The sequence below is a fragment of the Glandiceps talaboti genome, chromosome 10, assembly GCF_964340395.1.
Source record: "Glandiceps talaboti chromosome 10, keGlaTala1.1, whole genome shotgun sequence".
Classification (NCBI taxonomy): domain Eukaryota; kingdom Metazoa; phylum Hemichordata; class Enteropneusta; family Spengelidae; genus Glandiceps; species Glandiceps talaboti.
Window position 1 is genome coordinate 2,942,550 of NC_135558.1, and position 25,167 is coordinate 2,967,716.

The 25,167-nt window shown below is 34.8% G+C and overlaps 1 protein-coding gene across 1 annotated transcript; it reads right to left on the reverse strand.

Annotated features, from left to right (window-relative positions):
• Positions 1 to 2,792: 2,792 nt before the first annotated feature.
• Positions 2,793 to 23,771, reverse strand: LOC144441397 (ubiquitin carboxyl-terminal hydrolase 20-like). The gene is made up of 24 exons (XM_078130963.1): positions 23,639 to 23,771; positions 22,077 to 22,173; positions 20,690 to 20,743; positions 19,802 to 19,864; positions 19,005 to 19,141; positions 18,508 to 18,602; positions 17,896 to 17,965; positions 17,198 to 17,311; positions 14,074 to 14,152; positions 13,112 to 13,646; positions 12,463 to 12,563; positions 11,997 to 12,045; positions 11,151 to 11,268; positions 10,528 to 10,632; positions 9,391 to 9,551; positions 8,654 to 8,719; positions 8,231 to 8,357; positions 7,953 to 8,016; positions 7,503 to 7,608; positions 7,032 to 7,113; positions 6,123 to 6,231; positions 4,550 to 4,652; positions 3,755 to 3,823; positions 2,793 to 3,178 (listed from the first exon to the last, which is right to left on the reverse strand). The coding sequence occupies exons 2-24, from the start codon at positions 22,152 to 22,154 to the stop codon at positions 2,955 to 2,957; spliced, it is 2,709 nt and encodes a 902-aa protein (XP_077987089.1). The 5' UTR covers positions 22,155 to 22,173; positions 23,639 to 23,771; the 3' UTR covers positions 2,793 to 2,954.
• Between the last annotated feature and the right edge of the window lie 1,396 nt (positions 23,772 to 25,167).

Here is a 25,167-nt window from a genome sequence, read left to right on the forward strand (position 1 = left end):
TTCTTTAAATAATCAACCCTAGGTATATGTACTTGATTTCTTTAAATAATCAACCCTAGGTATATGTACTTGATTTCTTTAAATAATCAACCCTAGGTATATGTACTTGATTTCTTTAAATAATCAACCCTAGGTATATGTACTTGATTTCTTTAAATAATCAACCCTAGGTATATGTACTTGATTTCTTTAAATAATCAACCCTAGGTATATGTACTTGATTTCTTTAAATAATCAACCCTAGGTATATGTACTTGATTTCTTTAAATAATCAACCCTAGGTATATGTACTTGATTTCTTTAAATAATCAACCCTAGGTATATGTGTATATGTACTTGATTTCTTTAAATAATCAACCCTAGGTATATGTACTTGATTTCTTTAAATAATCAACCCTAGGTATATGTACTTGATTTCTTTAGATAATCAACCCTAGGTATATGTACTTGATTTCTTTAAATAATCAACCCTAGGTATATGTACTTGATTTCTTTAAATAATCAACCCTAGGTATATGTACTTGATTTCTTTAAATAATCAACCCTAGGTATATGTACTTGATTTCTTTAAATAATCAACCCTAGGTATATGTACTTGATTTCTTTAAATAATCAACCCTAGGTATATGTACTTGATTTCTTTAAATAATCAACCCAAGGTATATGTACTTGATTTCTTTAAATAATCAACCCTAGGTATATGTACTTGATTTCTTTAAATAATCAACCCAAGGTATATGTACTTGATTTCTTTAAATAATCAACCCTAGGTATATGTACTTGATTTCTTTAAATAATCAACCCTAGGTACATGTACTTGATTTCTTTAAATAATCAACCCTAGGTACATGTGTATATGTACGTGATTTCTTTAGATGACCAACCCTCCATAACTCTTCTCTGCATATAAATATTGCACAACTGCCGCACTCCCATACATTGCATTGGCATATACCACAGAGAGATTGTGCATATACCTTCACACATACCCACATACAAATAATACATTTACCTTCACCTAGACAGTTTATCACTTCTACTTTGATTCACTTTTCTCATCAAAGATTTCACACTACTGCGATAATATACCTGTTTGCAACAATTCCCCTCCTCCCCCTCCCAAATGCTTATACATTAGGTACTACCGCTACCATTATATCAATTTGTAAAGAAGACAACATTAAAAGGACCAATCACTGCTATCATATTATATAGTATTTTCCACAATATTCATTTTCTGTAACTAACCAATCAGAAACCAGATAATGTGATTATCACCTGGCTGAGAGCTGACTTTGATACACTACTAAAACATAGTGTATACTTGCTGACCAATCAACAACTCATCTACCAGAATACAACATTGTGACTTGTCAGCTTGTCAAATATAAACAATGTTAAAAAGACTTTACAGTGTCTTTATTGACCAATCAGGATTAAGGGCCCATACTGTGTATTATTGACCAATCAAGATTATGGGCACATACTGTGTATTTACTGACCAATCAGGATTAAGGGCCCATACTGTGTATATTTACTGACCAATCAGGGTTCACAGCCCACTGACCAATCAGGGTTCAGAGCCCATACTGTGTATTTACTGACCAATCAGGGTTCACAGCCCATACTGTGTATATTTACTGACCAATCAATGTTAAAATGCCATACTGACCAATCAAAGACTGTGGCAGAATTTAGAGCACATACCAGACTCATCATAACAAGACCACTGGAAAATTGCATGTAACATTATTTAGGGATGAGTTTATAATTACTCAATTCGTAATCTTTAAAAGTTTTCAAAGAGAGATCAGTTTAAACTACCCAATAAGAGTTAAGTTTAGAACCATCCAATCAGAGACAAGATTTGATACATTGACCTAATTGATTCGTGGCCATCATGTGAAACTTTATAAACTTAGAGACAAATTTAAGAAAAGCTGGCAAATAAAGACTATGATATTAAAGAAATATACAGAAATATTTAATGAGTACCGTATAGTAGAATTTAGGGTACATATTACTAGGTATTATATTGGACAAGCAGACCTTATAATCTTTTAGTAAATATATTATATATGATTGTGCAATAATAGTAATAACCCATTGGTGGTTATAATGCATAAACTGTACTACGGAACAAGCCGAGTTTAGTTTTCACTTGGATGACACAACACCTTGATTAAACTATTATAACGATGATGTTATAACTATGTCCCTATTCTTAACCCTTGCCCATGTTAAGTCAATGGCAATGTTGGTTTCAAGTCAATATCTTTGCTATTATCCAATTTTGGGGGAAATGTTTCTTCACTTTTCACACACAACAGGGCAAGCGATTGGAGCCACCACCAAAAATTCCAAAGATTTTATTTCGTAATGCTTTCAATGGAATTTAAATTATCTTCTTGTATTACTAGCGCAGCTGATGACATACTAGAAGTCTCCTCAGCATCTTAACATACAACTATTGAATTAAGTAATCCAATGGTTTGTGTTTTGTTAGACTCTCTCACAGTCCTCGAAGCTTCGCATAAATAGCTAAAACTTGGGTTGTTTTGTATGTATCTACTGCATAATTGTACTCATAGGCTAGTATCCCAGTATCCCTAGCCCTGTACTGTGCGCCCTTAATCGATCACATAGGGCTAACATTTTGTTGATGTGTTAGCCCTATGTGATCGATGAGGGCGCGCAGTACAGGGCTAGGGATACTGGGATACTAGTATACATGCAAGTACAATTATGAAGTAGATACATACAAAACAACCCAAGTTTTAGCTATTTATGCGAAGCTTCGAGGACTGTGAGAGAGTCTAGTGTTTTGTCTGAATATCATACTTGCCTTCTGTCAATAGCAAAGGATGGTATTAAGTATATGTAGACTACTACTTACTATGTAACAAATATTACCCCAAAATCTTACAAACTCAGCCATAGGTCCTTTCAATAATCTATTCTTTCTCTTGTTCATCAATATATCCTTTCTCCTGATTCTCCTCTGTTGGTTCATCTCTTTCTTGAAGTTCAGTTTCCGGTGTTGTGTCACTTTCTGTATCAGATTCTTGGTGATGACGAGGCGGTATTTTGTTTTGGCGCTGCACTAATTCAGGTTCACCTCCATAGATGGAGTGTAGGTATGTCCACATATCCTCTGAGATCTGACCACAGTCTCCATCTATGACAACAACAAACAATCAGACATATGTAAGAACAAACAAACAAACAGATATATGTAAGAACAGACAGTCAGTCAGACATGTATTAGTATTACAAATCAAGCCTACCAACACAGGGTAAGTTAAAACCCAAAATCTGAATCTCACTTGCTGGCAATAGTACTATCTTATCAGTAGGATTAGACAGAATCAATATTTTGTTAAAGGCTGTTCTTCTCATCCAAATATTAATCCTAATCTGACATAGCCAGCTGCAGGTATTTACCAGGGTTCCCTGCCAAGTTACAGTGTAAGGTATGAAAGTGTATGCATGACCACGTATTTCCCAGGGTTCCCTGCCAATTTACAGTGGAAGGTATGAAAGTGTATGCATGGCCAGGTATCACTATCTGCCAGGGTTCCTTACCAAAGTTATAGTGCAAGGTATGAAAGTGTATGCATGGAAAGGTATCTACCAGGTTTCCCTACCAAGTTACAGTGCAAGGTATGGAAAAGTATGCATATTTTACCTGGCGAACCCCTTTGTAACTAGTGTTATCAAATCTTAGGAAGACCGTTGTAATATTGATACTTACCATTTTTACGATACCATTGTCCTCCTCTGTTGACAGCTATATCGGTGTTATCAATGGGACCAGGTGGTTCTGTCAAATAAATATATACATGTCTGTTACTAGGTGTATGTGTCTCTTACAATGTATGCTTGTCTGTTACTATGTGTACATGTATGTTACAATTTCGACAGTCTTACAATGTAGACATATCTGTTACAATGTAGACATGTCTGTTACAATGTACACATGTCTGTTACAATGTATACATGTCTGTTACAATGTAGACATATCTGTTACAATGTATACATGTCTGTTAATATGTAGACATGTCTGTTGCAATGTATGCATACATGTCTGTTACAATGTAGACATGTCTGTTACAATGTAGACATGTCTGTTACAATGTAGACATGTCTGTTACAATGTATACATGTCTGTTACAATGTAGACATATCTGTTACAATGTATACATGTCTGTTAATATGTAGACATGTCTGTTGCAATGTATGCATACATGTCTGTTACAATGTAGACATGTCTGTTACAATGTAGACATGTCTGTTACAATGTATACATGTCTGTTAATATGTAGACATGTCTGTTGCAATGTATACATACATGTCTGTTACAATGTAGAAATGTCTGTTACAATGTATACATGTCTGTACTATATACACATCTGTTGCAATGTATATAACTTACAATTGGCAAGTTGAGAACATTTAATTCGTGTGTACAAGCTATACAAAAGTTTGTCTTTCTAATATCATTACATGTTGTGTATTTATTTCCTTATTACAAGTTAGCATAACTTACCACGTTGCTTGGCTTTGACAAATGCCTCCCATTCTTTAAACCATGACATACTTAGAAAATAAATGACATTGGTGTCTTCTTCATGCTGGAAGATGTTGTTAAGCTATGGAGAGAAATGACAAGGTGTTATAGTATAGCATTGGTAATGCACACACACACATATGTACACATAGACAAACACACATGCAGACAGATATACATATACACACCACACGTACGTATACAGACAGCTATGCAGACAGATATGCATACACACATATATACACACTCACCACATGTACATATACATACACACACATATGTACACATAGACAAACACACATGCAGACAGACATACATACGCACCACACATGAGTATACAGACACACATGCAGATACATATACACACACATATATACACACTCCCCACATGTACATTACATACACATGTACAAGCTCAAGCACTCATACTTCAACACATACACATACACATACACATACACATACACATACACATACACATATACATACACAATCATACACATACACATACACATACACATACACATACACATACACATACACATGCATGCAAACACTCCTAATAGGACATACACACATAAATTCACTAACAGACAAAACTTCACTCACACACATGAAACGTACTTCACTTACAGACTACAAGACTATATGAAAAGTTCAAAATCATTCATGTCATTCCATACATGCTCTATTTGATGGAGTGAACCAAAGACATACAAATAAATCTTAAACAAACACTAAGCTGTAACATACTTGTTGCAAGGAATTACATGGTGTATGAAAACAATTGATAAAATACACATGCAAACTTAAAATTTGGCAACAATATTTTATTATTTGGAAGTTAGTAAGGAAAGACAAATGCTTTGAAAAGAAAGAAAAACAAAATACAAATGGAATCGAGAAAAATTTGAAGAAATTTATGGAGTAAAATTTAACAAAAACAAAAGAAAAATAACAAAAATCAGTGAAAATTAATGAAATTAAGTAACAGAAAAGGAGAACAAATTCTTAAATTCTCTAAATTCTGTAGACACTACCGGGGTACTAAAGATATTATATTTCATAAAATTGATGGCCTATTTATTCATAATAATTTATCTTTCATTACACAAATAATTCATTTTTAATAAATAAAAATATATTCACTGGCAGTTATTTTATTTTCAAGCAATGAACATTTACTGAAAATACTACTAACGATCTTTCTAGCATACTTTCTGTGATATGTCCTTTCCCTATGTCGCACTGTTCATCTATCTTGTAACAACCAATTCTATTTGCCACAAGGTCTTTAAAACAATGTTATTGATTGGTCAGATTGTAATGATGTCACTTTGAATAATTAATGTTCACGGATGAATATCTTCTATCCATATAAGTAATCAACCAAAAGACATCTTTGACAACAATGGAGAAATTACTCTGACTACAACTTAAGTTCATAAACCCCTTCAAATTTCCAAAAATTCATGTTATCATTCTCAGTAAACAAACACAATCATTCCATGGCCACACAGAGTTTCTATTTCTACAATTTACTAGTTTTCACCTTGACAAATGTATCCAACTCTTCTTTACGTCTTCTCTCTAGTTGTTCTAATTCAACCTGACAGGTTGGACAGATGTACAGATGATTAACAGCTGGACCACCTCCAAACCTAATGAAATATTGTAAACAATTTATACAAATAAATATATACAAGTAAACAAATAAACAATAAACAAGACAACAAATAAGTCTTCATAGAAGACATAACACCCCACCGCCTAATACCTTTATTTATGTGTCACTAAAGCATGGAATTTTTTTTCTAAAGTTGATGGGGCTAGTAAGTAAGTAAGTAAGTAAGTAAGTACCTACATACATAAGTACGTATGTACGTACGTACGTACGTACGTACGTACGTACGTACGTACCGTACATACGTACGTACATACATACATACATACATACATAGATACATACATACATACATGCATGCACGCACGCACGCACGCACGCACACACACACACACACATACATACATACATACATACATACATAAATAAATAAATAAATAAATAAATAAATAATTAAATAAAATCATTATATTTATCACCATACATCAAGCATTCTGACTGAGTAGTCACAGAGGGGTATGAAATAAAATAAAATAAACAATCCCCTTAATTTCTGTCATCTAACAATGTGTACTTCAGTTTACTGTAGAGGACCAATTATGTGTACTACAGAATACGATCCCATGTTGCTTCAAATTTTTTATATAAATATGCAATCAATAAGTCAGTTTTTAGAACTTTGTGTTTACATACCAGTAATATTGTACATGAAAAACTCAATTTTTATCTCTTATTTCTATTTGTACTGTTTTTAATATCAAACTGCAAATGTGGTGAGAATTTTTTTTTTAATATCTGGTCACTAAGGACATAATTCTGATGAATACATCTACTCACTTATTGTAGAGATATTCCCAAACTGGTTGTGGTAAAGAAATGACTAAATCATCCACATAGCTAGCTTTACTTGGTGGTACACCTAAATGGAATAAAATATAGTATATTACACAAAGGCCTTAAAGTATCGGTAGTAGTACAAAGGCCTTGTAGTATCGGTAGTAGTATATATAGTATATCAGGGAAGAGTCATAGTCAAAAATGCAATAAGGAACTTTTAAAAACAAGGGAAAATACAGTTTTGCATTTGTTGGATGTGCATTCACAAAAGCAATTGTATTTAGTATTTTGGGCAAATGACATTTTGTAGAGCCTCGGTACTTCATTTGCATACCTGGTACATGTTTGTTGTACAACATTTTCTTTTACTAACACTGACTTTTGAACATTGATGATTCATTCTCAGTATCTTGCATAATAACAACTTACAAGAAATCATAAACAAAATACAAAATTTAATATAAATCTTACCTCCATGTTTACAAAGGAAGTCGTTATTTGTAATTGGACCTGGTTCTGAAAAAGTGTTGAATTTGTTCAACCACTGTCTTGACACAAAGAACTGAAGTAAACTTGGCTGAAACAAAGAAAATACAAAATAGGTAGTGTTACTTGAATGGTGATTAATGAAGACCTCATACTGTTAATCAATATTTAATAGACTATGTCTAGATATGGAAGCCAATACTAGCAATACTAAAGACTGTATGGGATTATGAGACGAGACTATCTTTAGAAATGGAGCCAACACTAGCAATACATACAGTGCACTCTTGGATATGCCAAACATTTCTGCCACTTATTATCACTTTAAATATCAAAATTATCATGCCACATTTGACATATTTTGATTAAAGTTAAATGTGTGAGTAAAAGATCATATTATTGTTATGCTTTAACAGAACAGATCACCAGGCTTACCTCCTCTGTGTTCTGCATGCCTACCACTTTCTGCCTTTCTTTCAGAGCTTCAGGGGAATTCTTTCTGAAATTAAAACAAAACAAAACAGAGATATTAATTTAGAGTGGATAATATGCTGACAAATATTAACTTAAAGATATTCTTTAAACTCCAGTAATTTATATACCATCAAACTTACACCTGTCAACTTACCAATAGACATAGACCTTGTCATTGGTTACCATAGTCATGGACTTCAGAGATTTACATATCATTACAGTTACACCTGTCAACCTACCTATAGAACAGGACATAGGCCTCAGCATTGGATACTGTTGAGTCATGGACTTCAGTGACATACATATCATCAAACTCGTACCATTCTCCACCTATAAAGTTCTGACAGTAAGCTGTGTAGTGACCACCTGTACAAACAGACCACAGATTAGTATTATATATGGCATTGACTCAAGATAGTCAAATGGTTAGAGTGACTGACTCACAATTTGTAACCATAACTTGGCCAATGAGATGACATGTTATTTCAAGCAATACATTACAGGAAACCTCAATGTACGAGATGATAGGGTTTATCCAATGAGATGACAGGATGGATTAACCAATGAAATAATAAGGCTTATCAACCAATCAGATGACATACATGATGGATTAACCAATGAGATGACAAATAGTTTCCACCGATGAAAGGTTGTGTACTTACCACCAGCAGTTCCATGGTGACAGATAACACTGACTAAATCATAGGTAGTGCACTTGGACCCACTCTCTAAAAATACATCAAAACATGTACACAGTTAGACAATGTGGATTAAAGTGCAAATAAATATAGCTGAGCTCATGACATCATCTTTTATTACCAAAAGCTGTTTAAAATGTTTTAAACATAATCTTCTTAGCGTAAGTATATAAATATATAAATACTATTCTTGTGGTGTTGTTGTTGTTCGATTCAATATTTTGTACATGATTATCCTGATTTTTTCCATTGGAGGATTTGCAAAATCAAGTATATAAAACTATTTTTTCTTGACATCCCAGAGAAAATGCATCATCAAAACTTGTGTTCTTTTGACCTATCAGTAATATTTCTGTCAGTCTGCAGTTACAAAAAATCTTTATATAAACCATAACACCAAAGTAAAGCGTTTTCTGTATGTACCATACGTGTTTATAGCATCCATATCAAGTATAAAAGTACACTGTTTCATTTACTAATTCACCACATTAGAAAGGCCACATGCTAGGCCTGTAAATAAACCAATTGAAACAGTATACTTTTATACTTCATATGAATGCAATAAAGGGGGGTAGCACATAGAGAAAGTGCTTTACTTCAGCGTTACTTGTTGTAATTTCAGTCTTTGAAGTGTACGTATTTCCTGACGGGATACAGTTTCAGTATAATGTAAAAACACAGATTAAATTCAGAAAACTTACCTGGTGAAAGGAATGGTTTCATATCCAATCCTTCCATTGGGAATGACACAAAACTACTAATTTTCGAGGAATACATCATTTCATGCCGGAATCTCTTCAGATGGATACATAGTATCTCAGGTAACTCCATGACTTGGGACATTTTGACGCCATTACGTAACCTGGATGGAAAATTACCACAACTTATTAATCATATTTCAACTCATAACTTCAACAATTTAATTGCTCATCTCATTTCAAATTCAACAGAATCACTCAAATTTTTAAAACTATTTTTTTTACACTACATTTTGTCAAATCATCAACATTTCTAAAATTACATGTCAAACAAAGGAAACACATGATATAGAACAGTGTTCATCCAGAGTAGATAACACATACTAGTATGAGGTTTATGCTGCAGAATCCCATTCTATTCATATCCAAAACCTAACTCTACAACTCATTAGTATGAATACAAAATGTGTATGTATGGACTAGGGAGGGGGGGGGGCAGGGGGAAGGGGTCTGACACTGATCACTGAGAGGTGATGTTGATAGAAAACTAGGCACTAACACATGTATACATGGATTATTACTAGTTTAAACAGATCAATTTTGCATGGGAAAAATTGTCATGTCTTTGAACAATGAAACTAGAACACAATAAATCATGAAATGACTTACTTATTACACTTCTAGGGCTACATATTAGTGTTCATACTTTGTTTAATAAGCTTACATACCATGACATATTACCCTGGCAGTTGATATCAAGCCTTTGGTTTTCTAAGATAGACACAAACTAAACTATTGTTGCAACATGTTCATACAACAGTGATATAAGCTATTGACTGAATGTTGGTTTAATTACAGTCTCAGTAGGGAGGTGTCTCTGAAAACTAGTTTATTTAGAGTTCCATGAATTTGCAATGCTGTTTTGGGACTTCCAATGTTTACACTACGTTGATCACAATGGCACAACAGAGGAACTGCTATCACCCACTTTTGTAAGCTTCCACATTGAAGAACAATAGATTTAGTTTGTGTCTATCTTATTCTTAGTAAATGTGAAGGCTGGAATACCAGTGTTGTAATAATATCTATTTTATATAGGGTTTGGAAGGTGGAAAACAATAAATTATGAAGTAAACTTACTTTTTACATTTCTCACAGCTGTACATATTGTCTCCTTTCAAATCATCCGCTGCAAAGAATGCTGCCAGACAGTCTTCTAATGTAACATGTGGACCCCATATCCATCTAATCAAATAAACATCAAATATTACTGGATCAAAGTCTCTTAATCTCCTTTCTTCATATTCCATTTTGATATGCATATTTTTGAAATAAAAATTACCATCTTACAGTCTTGATTCACCATATGTCGAAAGAAGTAATATCTGGTATTGTTACCAGCTATGTATATTCAAGCATAACATAATTTGGTCTTATAATCTCAAAAGTTTCATCGTGGTCACTGATTGTGACCTTTGACACCAACACTGCTGAAAAATATAACAACTTTGTGTTCAGAATGGAAATCTTCTTTTCTAGGTATATAGGTAAATACAAGGCTATTTTATATACTCGGGTAGAATCTAAAATCAGACTGTCGTCGTCCATGAAATGCATTGAGTGCATGTTGATGTCTAAAGTGGTTGTTAAGAGTCAATATTATGGTAATTCCTCCTAGAGTTTATCAAGTCATCGTTCAAATGACTGAATACTAAAACCGTAGACTGTGGCAGACTGTTCCAAGTATTCTGTACAACACTTACCCTTTAAACCAGTCAAACATCCATGAAAACCAACCCTGTGTGTTATATGCATCTGTACAACTGCCAACCTTCATTGGTGTATTCTGTACAGCATGTATACGTGCTAAATCATCTTTGCCTGTAAAAGTTTTTTAAAAAAACATCAAAGTATAACATTATAAGTAAGAAACAGACCTTTCAGATTTAATATATAGATAGATTATTCTCATTGACACAAAGGATAAAGAAAACTTTATTTCTATCAAAGTTAATTTTTTTTCCAAACACAAAGTTGAAAATATTATTTATACCTGAAATGTTTGACAACACAATTCAGTCTTCATTATTCAACAGATTGACCCACAATTCGGAGTTCATGACCTTACTAACATGTGAGCATAATAAGGGGTCAAATGTCAAAGGTACTTGATTGTTATAGCAATATTTCACCATACAGAAGTTGTTCCAGGATGTTGCCTTTCTCCAAACAGATATACTAACCGTGGCACATTTATCAACATATGTTACATTGTGGCAATCTTAAAATAAACAGCAAGATTGCCACAATGTAACATATGTTGATAAATGTGTTAGTATATCTGTCTGGTGATGCTATTCAAAAACAAATACTACAGGTTGCTATATACAATATTTTCAGGATAGCTCATTTTAAGTTTAACTACAGAATATCATTTCCTTCCATCTGGTAGACATTTTTGATGAATGATTTCCTTATTTCATCTGCTGTGCAGCTTTGAAACAATGCCTTTTATAGGTAGCTATGTATTCTTACCTGGTATAGGCAGTGAAAGATAGCTGTGTATTCTTACCTGGTATAGGCAGTGAAAGATAAGTATGTATTCTTACCTGGTATGGGCAGTGAAAGATCTTGAAAAGTTTCTTTGGTACTTGATAACTGAAAGGAATAACACATGACTTATTTGAATGATTCCTAAAATGATGGTGCAATGATGCAAGAAGGTCTGAAGTACCTAACTTTAGACTACTAAGTTTCTATGTTATTCAGTCCTCAGTTACTTTTTTACATTAACATATTAGACAGATCAGAGGGTGGGAGGGGGTTGAGAGTGGGGGAGAGGCTCAGACTGGGGTTGAATACTTAACTGGTAGAAGTACATGCTAATACAATACAACAATCCTCTACCTATAATCCCCAAGTCTCCACATCAACTCAGTCCAATGGTTTCTACATTACTTTTTAAATATTTTTTTGCCAACTTGATATCTTACAGAAAGTTTGAGAAGACAGACATTTACAAGAAAAAACTGTGGAAGACACCTAGTGATTAGACACAGAGTTATTTGTACTCACTGTATCACATGTCAGACATTGCACTGAACTAAGTATCTTTCCATCAAACACATCAGATATAATGCTTCTATATGTGATCGGCTTTTTCTTCTTCCGGTTTCCTATAATTGAGATCAAAAGACAAATTGAAAATATCAACTCTCTATGAAAGATGTAGAACAATATCTATGAATCGGTATATCTTAAAATATACTTTATTACACATTTTATTTTCATTTTTACATTATAAATAATAACATCTCACTTGGTTATTTTATGTCCATACATGACTAAAATGTTAGTCCAAGGATGAAGCATATTATGCTATATTTAAGTTACAAAGGATACAAAATTTATCCAGAAAAGTTTGAATTTTACAAAATGGATCAAAATATCAAGTTATATGATTGATAAATATGACAATGGTGGGTGGGTGGGTGGGTGGATGGATAGATGGGTGGGTAGGTAGGTGGGTGATGGATGGATGGATGGATGGATAGATGGGTGGATAGGTAGGTAGGTAGGTAGGTGGGTGATGGATGGATGGATGGATAGATGGGTGGATAGGTACCGGTAGGTAGGTAGGTGGGTGATGGATGTGTGATGGAATTGATATGTGTTTTATATAAAGGACTAACAGACATACACAATTAAACACTGATAAACTAACCTTGTTCCATTCTGTTCACAATGCCATCCCTTGCCGGACTTATACTGTTTTTTTCATCCATAGTTTTCACAGATTCTGTAGATTTGAGTGGTTTCTTCACATCACTGGCCTCAGTTACATTCTTCATGTCACAACTACATTTCTCACACAGAACTCGCTCCCCTGATCCCCCTGGCAACGCACCATCACATTCCACAGCATCCTTCACTTCTGATTTACTTTTTTTGCCTTTACTTTTCTTGTTGTTTTTCTTAGCTGGGCTGCTAGCTTTGGGACATGCTCTGTCATTGATACAATGTTCACATATGTAAATATCAGATGGATTGATGACATCATGGACACCACTGAGGTCATGTGATCTTGCATCATCATCTGATAGGGTGGCTGAATCACGTGACCTTTGCCTTCTATGACTTTGAGGTGGTACATGTATTTGTGAGTCATCATCATCCTTTTCACTGTCTTTCAAGAAAACTGGTTCCTTCAGCTCCTCATGCATTCTATCCATTAAACATCTCAAGAATTCTTGCGTATCCTGCAAACAGCAAATTATTGATTATTTTCTCAAGCAAAGATTCCTGTAAACTTTTTGGGGGCTGAACAAAATTTAGCTAATTAATATACACATACGTTTGCTAAATGTGAGACAGACAGAGACAGACAGACAGACAGACAGACAGACAGACATACAGACAGATGGACAGACAGACAGACAGACAGATCAGAGTAAACTGATAAATATACAAATATGACCATTTACACACACACACACACACACACACACACACACACACACACACACACACACACACACACACACACACACACACTGCCTTTTAGCCAACAGGAGTAAAAAAAAATGTACTTCACAAGAAAAGAAATGACTAACTAGACACAGTAAGTTGAGGAAAGACAAATGAAGGCAAGTGAAATGTTAGTAGTCACTGTATACAGTAACCTACCTGTTGTGCAAATCCTCTAAACATTGGGTAGACAAGTTTCATACCATGAACCAGAGTTGAAGGTACCACATAGCTTGGTCTGAGAAAAGAATGTTACATTTTACATTAAGTTAAATCTTTGAACTCAATATTAATGATCTTCACATTGTATATAAAATCTGTCTAGTTGATGTAATAAATTATTGGCAAAAATAAATTGTATGCAAACATTGTTTTGCTGACCTTGTTATTAATACTGGTAATAGGTTTTATTCATTCTGAAATTTGTTGACTGGTCGCCACTGATGAGCACTCAAGTGCCTCAGTTTTAGAGCAGGGAGAAATGGGAGTATCCAGGGTAAATCTTTGTTGTTTGGTAGGTCAAACTAAGCATTACCCTTCTTACATACAGCCCTGGTCATTTTTTTATAATCAAACCAATCCTGAAGAGGTAAGAGGCAAATGAGCTAACTGCTTCATCACCAACAACCCTTTAATATCAAACTATAGAACAACCTACCAATTCTATTTAACACTGTCTCAATTCACATTTACATTGTCAACTTACCTTCTACTATCCCACATTTCCATTGTCAACTTACCTTCTACTATCCCACATTTCCATTGTCAACTTACCTTCTACTATCCCACATTTCCATTGTCAACTTACCTTCTACTATCCCACATTTCCATTGTCAACTTACCTTCTACTATCCCACATTTCCATTGTCAACTTATCTTCTACTATCCCACATTTCCATTGTCAACTTACCTTCTACTATCCCACATTTCCATTGTCAACTTACCTTCTACTATCCCACATTTCCATTGTCAACTTACCTTCTACTATCCCACGTTTCCATTGTCAACTTACCTTCTACTATCCCAATTTCCATTGTCAACTTACCGTCTTCTATCCCACATTTCCATTGTCAACTTACCTTCTACTATCCCACATTTCCATTGTCAACTTACCTTCTACTATCCCACATTTCCATTGTCAACTTACCTTCTACTATCCCAATTTCCATTGTCAACTTACCGTCTTCTATCCCACATTTCCATTGTCAACTTACCTTCTACTATCCCACATTTCCATTGTCAACTTATCTTCTACTATCCCACATTTCCATTGTCAACTTACCTTCTACTATCCCACATTTCCATTGTCAACTTACCGTCTTCTATCCCACATTTCCATTGTCAACTTACCTTCTACTATCCCAATTTCCATTGTCAACTTACCGTCTTCTATCCCACATTTCCATTGTCAACTTACCTTCTACTATCCCACATTTCCATTGTCAACTTACCTTCTACTATCCCACATTTCCATTGTCAACTTACCTTCTACTATCCCACGTTTCCATTGTCAACTTACCTTCTACTATCCCAATTTCCATTGTCAACTTACCGTCTTCTATCCCACATTTCCATTGTCAACTTACCTTCTACTATCCCACATTTCCATTGTCAACTTACCTTCTACTATCCCACATTTCCATTGTCAACTTACCGTCTTCTATCCCACATTTCCATTGTCAACTTACCGTCTACTATCCCACATTTCCATTGTCAACTTACCTTCTACTATCCCACATTTCCATTGTCAACTTACCGTCTTCTATCCCACATTTCCATTGTCAACTTACCTTCTACTATCCCACATTTCCATTGTCAACTTACCTTCTACTATCCCACATTTCCATTGTCAACTTACCTTCTACTATCCCACATTTCCATTGTCAACTTACCTTCTACTATCCCACATTTCCATTGTCAACTTACCTTCTACTATCCCACATTTCCATTGTCAACTTACCTTCTACTATCCCACATTTCCATTGTCAACTTACCTTCTTCTATCCCACATTTCCATTGTCAACTTACCGTCTTCTATCCCACATTTCCATCGTCAACTTATCTTCTACTATCCCACGTTTCCATTGTCAACTTATCTTCTACTATCCCACATTTCCATTGTCAACTTACCTTCTACTATCCCAATTCCCATTGTCAACTTACCTTCTACTATCCCACATTTCCATTGTCAACTTACCTTCTACTATCCCACGTTTCCATTGTCAACTTACCTTCTACTATCCCACATTTCCATTGTCAACTTATCTTCTACTATCCCACGTTTCCATTGTCAACTTATCTTCTACTATCCCACATTTCCATTGTCAACTTACCTTCTACTATCCCACATTTCCATTGTCAACTTACCTTCTACTATCCCACATTTCCATTGTCAACTTACCTTCTACTATCCCACATTTCCATTGTCAACTTACCTTCTACTATCCCACATTTCCATTGTCAACTTACCTTCTACTATCCCACATTTCCATTGTCAACTTACCTTCTACTATCCCACATTTCCATTGTCAACTTATCTTCTACTATCCCACATTTCCATTGTCAACTTACCTTCTACTATCCCACATTTCCATTGTCAACTTACCTTCTACTATCCCACATTTCCATTGTCAACTTATCTTCTACTATCCCACATTTCCATTGTCAACTTACCGTCTTCTATCCCACATTTCCATTGTCAACTTACCGTCTTCTATCCCACATTTCCATTGTCAACTTATCTTCTACTATCCCACATTTCCATTGTCAACTTACCGTCTTCTATCCCACATTTCCATTGTCAACTTATCTTCTACTATCCCACATTTCCATTGTCAACTTACCTTCTACTATCCCACATTTCCATTGTCAACTTATCTTCTACTATCCCACATTTCCATTGTCAACTTACCGTCTTCTATCCCACATTTCCATTGTCAACTTATCTTCTACTATCCCACATTTCCATTGTCAACTTACCTTCTACTATCCCACATTTCCATTGTCAACTTATCTTCTACTATCCCACATTTCCATTGTCAACTTATCTTCTACTATCCCAATTCCCATTGTCAACTTACCTTCTACTATCCCACATTTCCATTGTCAACTTACCGTCTTCTATCCCACATTTCCATCGTCAACTTATCTTCTACTATCCCACATTTCCATCGTCAACTTATCTTCTACTATCCCACATTTCCATTGTCAACTTATCTTCTACTATCCCACATTTCCATTGTCAACTTACCTTCTACTATCCCAATTCCCATTGTCAACTTACCTTCTTCTATCCCACATTTCCATTGTCAACTTCTGATAACTTTTACAGACTGCTGGTTTGGAGTCCGTCTTGACAAAACCACCACAGTCCAGAAAGAAATGACACAAAGGAGGACTGCAAAATACAATGTTAAAATAAACTATTATGATATGCTCTTATCTTATGTATTTGTCCTATTTGTAATATTCTTAAGGAGGTCTGAGTACTATAAATTTACTGTCACTATGTTGTCAAAAAACTTTTACTTTTACCAATGTTCAGCCATTAAGTTCAAAGGTCGTCAGGTATGCAGATGTTGGTGAAATGCTGTTTGTACATTGACAAACATGATATGCCAAGTCACCTTCACTATATATCTATCCCAAGTTACAACCATCATGTTAAATCTATCTTACATGCATGACTTCACAGTTCACCTGATGAAAAAAGTCTTTGTAAATCAAGTAAATTTCTGATCAGAAGCAAAATATTTCTTCCCACTGATACAAATTCTTGAAACTTTAAGTGCATGAGTACCAGGAAGCAAGGTGAGAGGTATGTCTCTGTACATCCATTGATGCTCACTGCAATCATGGGATATGTTGCTTGAACATGTCTAGTTTTTGAAAGCATGCGACCCTGAGATTCCAGTGTGTGCACATGAATCAGATGCCTTGCTAATGCAATACAGTAATAATGCAATGACTAGATATACATACCAGTTGGAGAGTGCTTGCAGGGCTGCATTAAGGTAACATGTATTTCCCATATTCTTCAATCCAGTAAGTCCTACAAACACAATACAGAGCAAATGAGGACAATAATAATAATAATAATAATAATCTTTATCTATACTGGATAGTTCTTTAAGCATATAAACACTTGTCTCCCAAGAAGTTCTTGGGAGACAAGTGTTTATATGATTAAAGAACTATCCAGTGTCCAGTGAGGGCCATCCCTCATGGGTTCATGTTAATGCAGGAGGAAACCGGAGTACCCAAGGAAAACCTGCATTGTTTGGTAGAGTCAAACTGAACGACACTCTTCTTACTTACAGCGTGGTAAATTTAATCGAATCCTGAATGGGGTTCGAACCCCGACCGCAGTGGTAAGAGGCAAGTTGTTTAACCACTCGGCCACCGACAACCCTCATTGAATTCAAAACATCTGGTTATCTAACAAATCACAGTGAACAACTCTATACATTACCAGTGTATATCAATACCAATCGATCATTTGTCACTAGACTATGTATCAGTAATGAATTATTGCAGACATCAAACTATGAGTAAACATGACAAAGGCAAGTATATGTACAACTGTGGACTCACCTCGTGGTTTAATGTTGTCATTGTCATCTAAATCAGAATCATCATCATTATCCACTGTTGATGGAGGAGGAAGAGGTGGCGGCAGTGATCTATACCTGATAGCGAAATAATAGCATATATGTCATGTTTTATCTTGAAATTCTAAATTGTCAGTTTTGGTTAAAAGATTTGTTTTATCAACTATAACAATACAATGCAATGTCCAAGTGTCTGTGTGTCTGTCTGTGCATGTTTGTCTGTCCATCCATCTGTGTGTGTGTGTGTGTGTGTGTGTGTGTGTGTGTGTGTGTGTGTGTGTGTGTGTGTGTCTATGTGTCTCTCCATCTGTCTGTCTCTGTAAATAGCTGTCCTTTCTTTCTGTCTGTATTCCAATCAATGTTTATTCGTAATCTCTCCGTATGTCCCTGTCTCTTACTCTGGCTTGCTGTCTCATTTCTCTGTATATACACATACTTTTTTATACCATTGACAGGTCATTATAGGGATTACTATCTTACCTGACTGTTGTTTGCTTTCTCTGTTCCAAGACAGTCTTAAAATCTGGGTAGTTATTCCTAGGAAACACTTCAGTTTCACATTCATAACACCACACTCTCATTGTGGTCAGATTAATGGTCAATGGATGGTCAGTTTTCTATGGACAAAACATAACTTGTCAGATTAATGGTCAATGGACAAAACATTGGAACAATAAGTAACACCTTCAAAGTAACATAACAGTAAAGGTTACTCTAACTACAATGATTTAATGTGATTACCACACAGTGGCAGGCTCACCATGGCAACAATTTAACATCATATTTACTAACAACAAACTAGCAACTGTTTGTTTTGTTTATATAATAATTAATCCTATTATGAAAACCTGTGCAGGCATTTATGGCCACATAAGTACAAATGTAATATCATATATTAAAGAAGCTAACACAACCTGAACAGTTTGAGTATACAACAATATGCAGTCTTTGATGATGATAATATCATAGCATTGATACTATTTACACAGTCAGCAGAACATCAAGGTAGAATGCACCTATCGATAATCTTTCATTTTCCCATAGAGTTAACATAATATTCGGCGGCCATATTGGATTCTAAAATGATTAAATTTTGATATCATTTTGATCTCTTTTTGAAAATTTGTATGATGACCCCTGACCTTTTCCCTTGACTTAAATCAGAATGGCTTGGATTATTATTGTACAAGGTAACAGCAACATTTTATGGCTTCATATCTTATTCACATACTAAGTTCACATTACATCATTTTACACATACTTTTTATGAAGCTTACCTTTGTATGGTCAGTGCTGTGATCAACAGCTGATTCCCCACACCCAACATATCCACATCCATCCTAATGAAAAGAAGAGGAAATGAAACTTCTTCAGCAACAACAAATATTTATTGTTTCCAGAATATGACTGTGAAAGTGGTTAGATGTTGCACAATGACAATAACAATAACAATAACAATAACAACAATAACAATAACAATAACAATAACAACAACAACATATCAACGTTGCAAACTCATTGTGAGAAAGGGTGTCACAAAAGTCAACAATAAATAAAATACATGAGTTCTTAGCCTACAGACTTAGCTATTTGGCCTGACAATGGCGATCACCTGAACAGCAAGTATGTTGTGTCAGATATCCAAGTCTCTGGGCTAACAAGATCTCTTGTACTACCACTTGGGATTTAGAAACAGACATGTTTACATTTGTAAAACAAATCACTTGTCCTTCAATCCTTTAATGAGCACAATGAGATTAGTAGTGTGGACACTAAAGAAGGCAAGTGAATTCAAATGAAAACTTATACTCACAGAATCACAAATTTGCTCTAAGCAAATCCCACATTTTCACAAACATCTCGTGAGCATCGCCAGGGGTGTACTACAATGGGCTATTCTCAAGTGTAGAAGTCTTATCAGCTGTAGTAATTTACAGCTGGGATTTTGATGCAAGAAAATTGATTTGTTTGAAACAAATCTCTGTTTCTACACCCCACATGCTTCCATGATGAACATACAAAATGTGAACTAGTATTTTTCATTAAACCATGGAAGATATTTTGTTTATAAAAAATATCAATCAACCTGTCCTAGTCAGTCTAAAGATAAAATGATAACGTATCAATCACCCTGTCATTGACAGTGTAATAAATGAATATCATACCTGTAAACAGGCCCATAGATTTGGTCCTCCAGCATCACATGATTTGCAGCTACCCTGTGGGATTGTAAAAAGACACGATAGGTTACAGTATTCATAGTAACTGTCTGTCTTGACACTATGAATACAAACTATGCTAAATAACACCTAAATAGAATCGTTTGTATTCTAAAACTGTTTTTGTGAATACTGTAATATTTTGTACAATCAATTAACCAAACATGTAATGTTTTATATGAAATATTGCATTTATAACAATATACGTAGTGCAATGTGGTAAACACTTGTCTTTAGTCTACTGAAGTTATTGACAGGATCGAACTGAATTATAATGAGAAATTGTTTGCTGTATTGACCATAATATTGATGGGACCTCGTAACAATGAACACCTCTTTCTCAAACTTTGACAATAATTTCAACAACAAAAGCTATCTCCTATATGTACATCTGTTTAGTAATTATACATACAATTGTTGTTAGTTGTTTTCTGACTGTGTAATCAGTGTTAATTTGAGCAACTACAGTCACAACATTTTTTATGATATGCAATTCGATCCTTTTGAAATTGAGTGGCTAGACTCGATTAGTTTTCCAAAAACTATTTTCTAGTCTCTCACCCACAACTTGAAATCGTTTTCCTTTTGGATGTTATCATTTATTTCTTTTCTGTATGTTTATTTCTTGTGGGGAATAAATTTCAATTCAATAATTAGATATGCATCACACAACATATAAAGTTGTAAAATACTATCTTCTCTAAATGGTTTATTTCTATGCTCAACCTAGCTGTGTTGACATGTTATAAATTATATACATTATATTGTATGCATATAAACTGTGCATTCTGCCATTGCCTCAGTGAAGACACACAATTGACATTTCATGTTGAAATATTCATATATTTGTACAACAATTAGATATTCCTTGGTATTTTCCTTCATTTGGGTATCTTTACAGCAATTAGATATTCCTTGATATTTTCCTTCACTGGGTGCGGAAAATGAGGAAAACACAAGTGGTGTACATGCAAGGGGAATTATTACTATGAGTCAAAGATGAGTGGTGACAAATCCCTTATGCCAAATATATTTTCTGGCTTAATGAAGAAAAACATTAGGAATTATATAGTTATACCCGCACAAGCATAATTCATGGAAAATTGGGAAGAGTTAGGACATTCTCACTTTGGACATTTTTTAGCACCTCAAAATAAATGACATAGCATTATTCTTTGTCATGACATAGAACATCCACTTTATTAATCCTATATTTTTACTCAATGCATTCAACTTGGCTAGTGTGTGTGTGTGTGTGTGTGTGTGTGTGTGTGTGTGTGTGTGTGTGTGTGTGTGTGTGTGTGTGTGTGGTAAAATTCCTATTAATCCTTACCTCAGCTTTCTGTTTGAAATCATCTTCAGTTATTTCACCAACTGTTGTTACATGGGGACAGTTACTATGTCCACTCATTCTTCTATGCCAATATTAGCTGTAAGAACAAAACAATATTTCCATTGTTATTATAAATTTACCTACTTTGGCTAAAGGCCTAAGTAAGATTAGGATTAGGATTAACATTTGAGAGAGATAAAAAAAAACACTTGTCTTGCTGAACTTACTGGTCCCATCACAGGGGACAGCCAGCATGTAATTGATTCACCAATCAATCTATTAATTGACTGATTATTTGGTTGAACAATAGATTGACAGAATGATTAATTTTTGTGGGGAAATAAAAAAAAAATGTGTGTGATATTGATCAACCGACTGGTTGATTTTTGTGGTGATATAAAACATTTCTTCCTTCTTTCCCTGGCTACCTTTCTCTCTTTCAGCTGTATCTCAGACCACTCTTTTCAGTGGTCTGAGGCTGTATCTCTCTTTATTGACTAAATAAAGTCATCTTGTCCATTCTTCTCCTCTTATCTGAATTAAAACATCCCTAATCTCAAAATTACAAGTGAGATCAGTTACTGCAACAATTTGCTTTTTTATCTCTTATCTTCTTGTAGATTATCTAAACAAACACTTTATGGTGTGTAAACTAGTATTAACTCCCCCTCCCCCTTGGGAGGGGGGGGGTCATTGCACATGCATTGAATCATCGGGCTATGACTATACACCTTTGAGTTCACTCCAAATACTAGAAGCTTCTTCATGGTGCTGATATGTGCTAATTATCTACTATTTAATAATATAATTATGCTTTGTGAGGTGCACCTAATGTTTCATTTTTAGAATCTTGAAAAACATACTTTTAACAGCGCGGAATGATCCCTGTGACTTAGACATTTGTGTAATTTTATCACATTAATACTATTTTATTTTAAATTTAATAGAATAAATTAATACGGCCAAGTAAATAAAACAAAATAATATAAAATGTAATATTACATGTGTACATCTGAGATATAATTGAATTTAGTTTTGCTCTGTATCGAGTCTATTTGTCCTTTGTGATAGGATAATGGCTGAATTTTTAATTATGGAAAAATATACCATCATATGTTAATATATCTCTTCATTAACATAACTATAAGGTTTTTAAAGTTATAATCCAGAAAAAATAAAACTTCGATGTTGAGGTGACATGAATATTGCTATGTTTATCAATATGACTGGTAAAATCACACACAATAACATTGATACGTTGTATCGTTACATTGCATATACATGTGTGTATGATGACGTATCATTCTGTTCTGGATCATTCGATGAATACGACGTTCACTTTCACAGACAATGAAGGTTCAAGGTTCAAGGTGAAATAACGAACTCTGCGATACTTTGGTTTAGATGTTTCCTATATTATTTGGTGACAAACAATACCTGACTCGGGCTTTGAAAAAAAAAATAATTTCTGCCGTTTCCGTAGAGAAAATATGGAAGGAGGTACGTTTTAATGAAATATCCATGTTCGTCACGTTCATTGTACAGATATGGAATAAACTCACCTCTGGAAGCCGTACTAATTTTCACACGATTATCAAGACCCGTGGAATACTCCTAAATACAGCGAATTATAAGAACAGCTTCATAATCATTCGAGTCATGCCAACAATCATGGCGAATTTCCTGAATTTGAAGTCACCGGTCGAAGGTCATATAAAACGCCCTCACATTCACAAGCACGAATCTCGTAAAAACAAAAGAAACAAAAAGGCGATAAATGAACACTAGTGATCAAGGCTATGTGAACAATGACTTTTCATTTGTTTTTGTTTGTTTTAGTACATATATAATATATTGAGTAATTTAAAGGAGATGGGGAGGGGGGGGGGGGCACACTACTCCAGGAAATACTAGTAAAGGTATTTTTTATTAAAGTTATTCACCTAGTTCTCGCTCGATTGCCAAGTAGCACCAAATTTTATAACGCCATTTTATAAACTCCTTTTCACATCTGAAAGCGGAGGAAATCCTTACTATACGTGCAATCTAAATCCAGAAGACAATTCGTTGGAAAGGCGTTCGCCCAGGAAAAAAAAACTAACGTAAAAGACGCAATAACGATGGAATAAAGGTAAATACAGGAAAAACAGCCTATCTAACATCAGATTTTAATCAGATTGCGTCGTGCCGTTCCTATCCGCCCTCATCGACCTCCTCGCACCTACTCTTCTCAAGAACTGTGACGCCAACTTCAACTTCAAAAGATTTAGGCCCATACTGTATTCGTGGGAGGGGTTGACCGATATGTGTGGGGACGCCCACCACGATATGTAACTTACAGACTACGAGGTTTCATAATAGTCTTAAAGCTTGTGCCATTTTTTAATTAACTTGAATACATTGGTCCATTTCACATACTGTACTAACAAGTACGTGTGTGAGTGTCTGAACCCAAGCCAAACTCTCATTTCGAGATTCTTATCTATATTGTCTGTGTCAGAACAACATCGAACATGTATGTAGTCTAGTTCCTATATATCATGCGTTACGATTGCTACCATCATCTGAGTGGAGATGATGGTATACTTATCGAAACGTGTTGTGTAGGATATAGGAACTAGACTAACATGTATGTATATGGGGTATCAAATATTAACAACCGTTACTAAGTATATGATGTATTGCTGTGACCTCTGGCAACTCAAAGCTATGACTTATTAGTATCAGTAAGGACTGTCCTCACATGATCTGTAGGCCAGCTGCACCAATTCCCACACTCCTGCACCTTTGATGGGGCATGTCAACGATAAAAGCTGTATTCTGTGGGGATCAAACAAGTTTATAATACCAGTACAGTACCTACGTTCGTCAATTCATACAAAATATTATAATATAAACACATCGTCGTAATATCAAGATTTATTTAGTTCCATGCCCTTCCATGATAATGATTGTCTCAAGTTGTTTGTTCCATGGTCGGAAAAAAAACACCCTTATTATATCAAACCATTTGAAGCTAATAGCGCAAACTAATCACACATAAATTTAAAATAAAAACTCGAAACTAAAGCAATTTTGATCAATAGCTATA

Bases quoted from the DNA above. Each gene is read 5' to 3' on its own strand.
- LOC144441397 (XM_078130963.1), bottom strand. From the start codon at position 22,154: ATGAGTGGACATAGTAACTGTCCCCATGTAACAACAGTTGGTGAAATA. The intron at 11,269-11,996 runs GTAAGAATACAT...AAACTTTTACAG, and splicing joins TCTTTCACTGCCCATACCAG to GCAAAGATGATTTAGCACGT. The intron at 8,358-8,653 runs GTAAGTACACAA...CTGTTTGTACAG, and splicing joins TCACCATGGAACTGCTGGTG to GTGGTCACTACACAGCTTAC.